At 39.9% G+C, this 5,484-nt stretch overlaps 1 protein-coding gene across 4 annotated transcripts; it reads left to right on the top strand.

Moving 5' to 3' along the window:
- The first annotated feature begins 2,489 nt into the window (after nt 1-2,489).
- LOC143264702 (peritrophin-1-like) lies at nt 2,490-5,146 on the top strand. Of its 4 annotated transcripts, none has more exons than XM_076533158.1 (3): nt 2,490-3,122; nt 3,783-4,323; nt 4,402-5,146. In XM_076533158.1, the coding sequence occupies exon 3, from the start codon at nt 4,434-4,436 to the stop codon at nt 5,034-5,036; it is 603 nt and encodes a 200-aa protein (XP_076389273.1). In that variant the 5' UTR covers nt 2,490-3,122; nt 3,783-4,323; nt 4,402-4,433; the 3' UTR covers nt 5,037-5,146. The 4 variants fall into 4 exon arrangements, with proteins under 4 accessions (XP_076389273.1, XP_076389274.1, XP_076389271.1 ...); XM_076533156.1 differs by having other exon boundaries at nt 2,493-3,122; nt 3,783-4,106; nt 4,402-5,145; XM_076533159.1 differs by lacking the exon at nt 3,783-4,323.
- The last annotated feature ends 338 nt before the right edge of the window (nt 5,147-5,484 follow it).

Below are 5,484 nucleotides of genomic sequence, written 5' to 3'. Positions count from 1 at the left end.
TAGACAAACTCTATCTAAATCTTCAACCTTCGATAGTGGATCCGGAGAGAATAGATAATTTTTATCTTGGAGGTTGGGCAATGGGATACTTAACGCATTATGGATCAATCATTAGCTGTACCGAAAGAATTTTGGCCTTCATTTTTTTACTGTGACACATGCAAATAAAATATGAAATACTTCATAAGTGTTTACAAAGATATGATAATATGATGAAATATACCGATTTTCAAAGATTAAATTTACGTAGCCACTTCCCACGATCGTCGAGGCCACAAAGTGTGAAGTCAGTCGTGGATTAATTCTCGAGTGTCATGAAGCAACGACGATGTTGGAACGAATTATGAAGCATGAACTGGCTTGTACTGTTCTGATAAAAAGTAATTCTTCCAAGAATTTCGATCGATGAACGTATCACCTTGAAGAAGATATTATAGGTCAATAACCCATTTTAGTCTTGCAAAATTAGAAACTTATTTGGTGTATGACTTTCGTTAAGATATTAATAAAATTAATCTATAATGCATTTTAGAGATCGTATATAACAGTTAATACTAGTCAAGTTGAACGTTATTAATTTAAACATTTTTACAGATAGAATGAACCTTCACCTTGTGAACGAAGAAGAAAAAACTTTGAGATAATTATTATAAATAATTTACATAGAAATTCCTCGATGAACATTTGCAGAAAAAATTCGAGTCAATTACCGTATGACTCAGACTTCATCGTCCAACTGACTTCATGGCAAAGAATAATTCGCTAACAAAGTCCCTCGTTACATCGTTTTTCACCGAATTCCAATTACGATGCCCCTTGAAATAAGAAACCGGCGAAAATCGTTCACACGCGAGATCAGGAACCAAGCATTCTCTTTGGTCGTCGGCCAACTTCACCCCACCCCAGCTCACAATTACATAATTCGATGCACCCTAGAGAATCGAGGACCTGTGGCACACGCAACCCCATGCACGCGTACCCATGGGAACCGGTAATGAGATGGTGGTCACGGTTTCCCACCCTGCGAAGGTGGACGATGGGGATGCACCGATGATGCTGCTGCCGCTGACGGTGGGTGCTCTGTTGCTCTTTAGCATGGGGATGATACGGGCCTAACGGACCACCTATGGGCTTTGTCAACACCGGCAATATGCTAGTCGTTCCATGAACAACGATTTATACGATCGGACCTGTGGGAACCTTACTGTCCGATGCTTCTACTTGATCCTTGACACGAATCGAATTGACACGTGTTTTTATTAAGTGCCTCTGACACTGGGAAAACGATTGTTCGAAATTTTGGGAGAGTATGGGAAGATATCGATGAATAGATAGATTATTGAATATATGGTAGTTTTTCGAATTGGAAGTGTAGTAATATACCTGGTGATCTGATACGACGTGATCCAGTGCATAGTAGAGCAACGCATGATAATTTAATGCTTGGTGAAACAATGTGTGGTGACCCAACGCGTGGTAGTTCAATGCATGATAACTCAACGCGTAATAAATTAACGCCTGGTGATACTACGCGTTGTAATCCAACGCGTAATAATTCAATGCGTAGTAAACCAACGTATGGTGATTCTACGCGTGGTGATCCAATTCGTGGAAACCTAATGCGTGGTAATCCATCGCATGGTAATCCAATGCGTGGTTACCCAACGGGTGGTAATGCAACGCGTGGTAATCCAACGCGTGGTTATTCCACGCGTGGTAATGCAACGCTTGGTTATTCCATGCGTGGTAATGCAACGCTTGGTTATTCCACGCGTGGTAATGCAACGCGTGGTAATGCAACGCGTGGTTATTCCATGCGTGGTAATGCAACGCTTGGTTATTCCACGCGTGGTAATGCAACGCGTGGTAATCCAACGCGTGGTGATCCAACGCGTGGTAATGCAACGCGTGGTAATCCAACGCATGGTGATCCAACGCGTGGTAATCTAATGCGTGGTAATCCAACGCGTGGTAACCCAACGCGTGGTTATCCAACGTATGGTAATTCAACGCGTGGTTATTCCACGCGTGGTAATGCAACGCTTGGTTATTCCACGCTTGGTTATTCCACGCGTGGTTATTCCAACGCATGGTTATTCCACGCGTGGTAATGCAACGCATGGTTATTCCACGCTTGGTTATTCCACGCGTGGTTATTCCAACGCATGGTTATTCCACGCTTGGTTATTCCACGCGTGGTTATTCCAACGCATGGTAACCCAACGCATAGTAAACCAACGTATGATGACTCTACGCATGGCGATCCCATGCGTCGTAATCCAACACGTATCAAAATAACATAGTACGATAATTCCATACCCCAATCCATAATAATTACCACATGCCCTTCCAATGCAAGTAAATGCAAAATATCAGCACGATTATCTATTAAATTTTATCTTATCCAATACGTAAGATGATTACAATCAACGTCTATAATTAGCCAAGAATGTCGTATTAGATTAAAATAAGATTGGACCACGTTTGATAGAGGTTGCGTTTCGTTTGGTCGTAACCCATCGACGCAACCCGCACATAGAAACTGGCGTCGGTTCTGGACAGCCAGCAACGAGCTGAATTAATTTATGCTCATTGATTTCTGTTCTGGCAGAACCGCTTTTCGAGAAGTCATAATAAGAGCACCGCGGGGCATTTCGATTATTTAGTGTCCGCCTCGATTCTACTTCTCTCTTTTCCTGTTTCTCGAATACAAATCACTGCGAGGGAAGTATTGGATGACCAAAGTGGTTCAACAAAGATAAGCGTATCGGATGTATTCAAATTTAGTCGCCTTTGTTTTCGCATTTATCTAAGTTCAAAAAACTTAAAGAATGTTTCTAGCGATACTATCTCATTTAGTTGATCAAGTACCAAGGGTCATACTCCCTCCTAAGCGGTCAAACGGCCTGTCATTTTATTTCCGCTAGTATCCGGAGTATATCCGAGACTATTATAAGTGCAGTCTTCACGTTTCTCAAGTGGATTCAATAGGATAAATGCACGAATTACACCGGATATCCTCATGGTCGTTGGTTCGAGATTTCTTGGAAATCATGAGAAGAAACGCGTGATTTCCGCGATCGAAAAAATGTGTTAATCTCGGGACCTTGAGTCGAAGTTTGGTAAGCATTGATTACTTATCGAATCTGGTTGTTACACTTGAACAGGTGGTAGAAAAAGAGGCTATGTTTTATAATGATTACGCGATTGATTTAACAATACTATGCGATTGCGAGGAATGTCTTCGTATCAAACCAGCATAGTTAATTCATAAAGCAGAATGAAAGATTACAACGCTTTAAGTTGCTCGAAACGAGATGATTTTGTGATCGATTAAAATTGTTTTAAATAATCGTGTTAGGTGCAATAGCAAGTATTTAAGCTAAGAGTTAAGGTCGATTATGGTTTATGAAAGTATAATCAAGATCAAGTGACGTATAAATCATTTCGTTATCGTATGTCCTTTATTTCATCGTCGAAGAAATATGTTAAGCAAACGTTCCACGGCCACTTGTAGGTCACAATAACATTATCGAGAACTATTATTTTGAAATTGAACCCAATTCGATAAAGATTTCATAATCCGTGACGATAAGCCAAAAGGAATTTTATCGGAGATTATAATTTATAGTTTGTAAAGAAGAGATTCCCGTATGTTCAATAAAAAAAGTCGCTATAATTATTACACTTTTATCCTAATCTGTACATTTCTCGAAAGATAACACGAATTTGATATTTCACCTGACTTGATCGAATTTTTATGTTTATCGATTTCGTTACAGAATGTAAATGTCAGTTATCGAATCGATTGATTGATCATCGATAAGTTCGGCTAGGAAACGTGAATCACAAAGCATAATAGAATAAAGATAAGGTAAACACGACGAACTAATATTATACAGGTATAGATATTTTGGCAGCCAATTATAACTTGGTCCCGGTATAAACGTCAGTTACGATAAGACAGATAAGAAATCGATGATAAGCCTTAAACTACATATATAAAAGTCGATCTTCGTAATAGGTACGTATCAGTAACCATTCGACACGTAACAACGTTGTTCGTTCAAATTGAAAGACTGATTAGCCATCATTCATCATGAAGGGTAAGTTACCAGTGCTTCGAATTCTTCGCATACATTGACAATCACACTAGTATTACTATAAAAAGGTTGCATCGCCTAACAATCAAATTTCCATGTGACTAAAAAGTTAATATTTCGGGCAGGAAATGTTGTCGAGTTTCTATAACCATTTCTTTATTCTTGAAATTAGTGCAATACGCGACCACACTTTGGATACTTATTGTCCTGTTGTCAATTTGTATGTAAACCGACAAATAAATGAAATAACGGAGGAAATTTTGGAAAAATGTCAACACCCTTCTTTCGCATATTTCAGTTCTACTTGTATCTTTCGTCGGGATCCTGCTGATGATGACAACCGATTTAGCCCACGGAAATATAGGCAAGGAAATGTGGCAGTGCAAAGGAAAAGGAAATAGCACGTACACGCATCATGTTCCTCACGAAACAGACTGTCACAAGTTTTACAAGTGCCTCGGTGGAAAAGGATACGAGAAGCAGTGTCCAGACGATTTGGTCTTCAATCCGATAGAACAAGTTTGCGATTGGGAGGAAAACGTTCCGGGTGCTTGCAGCGGACAATGGCCCCCTACCACGAGTAGTACAACGACGTCTACTCGGCCGACTCCTGTTTGGCCACCTATTACATCACCTACTCCATCACCTACTACATCATCGACTACTACACCAAGACCGCCGCCAGTAGCAGATGGTTGTCCAGTCACAGGCAGAAAAACAATACGTCACGAGACCAATTGTCATTATTATTATATCTGCTCCAATGGACTCAAAGAACAATGTAGATGTTACGGAGAACACAGGTACAATCCAGTGGTTGGCAACTGCGATCTGCCAGAAAACGTAAGGTGCCATGGAGAGGGTCCTGTGTCATCAGATACCCCCAAGTACGGTCTGTGCCCCCCTCAGGCTTTCTACCCAATCTTTCCATAAGACTCTCGTAATCGCACCTCTTTCCGAAGATATATCTTTAATGAACGTCGCGTAGCATCGTGTCGTGTGTGCACTCATTTTTGTAATAAATAAAAAATCAAATGTATAAATATATGTATGTGTACAACTTCAGCTATCTTTTCTTTTTCCAAGTACTCTAGTATCTGTACTGGCCCTATCACTGGTCGTTTTACGATATAATGGTTTTACAACTCGTCTTGCTAGGTTTTTATAGAGAAATGGTGCTGGAGAAGATGAAGATTTTTGGATGAGAATTTAAGAGGTTTGATACTTTGAGACTTTAAGGACTCGAAATTTTAGAACTGTGGTAAAGACTTTTGGATTTTTGGATTTTTCAAGTTTGGGACTTCGGTAAACTAGCTCTTTTCTAAATAAAAATAGGTAAGCTAGAATTAAAGAAAAGTATATATTACTAAGTGTGAGCTAT

The sequence above is a fragment of the Megachile rotundata genome, chromosome 6, assembly GCF_050947335.1.
Source record: "Megachile rotundata isolate GNS110a chromosome 6, iyMegRotu1, whole genome shotgun sequence".
NCBI lineage: Eukaryota > Metazoa > Arthropoda > Insecta > Hymenoptera > Megachilidae > Megachile > Megachile rotundata.
Note: the sequence above shows the minus strand (reverse complement) of the source record. Positions and strands in the feature narration are given on the sequence as shown.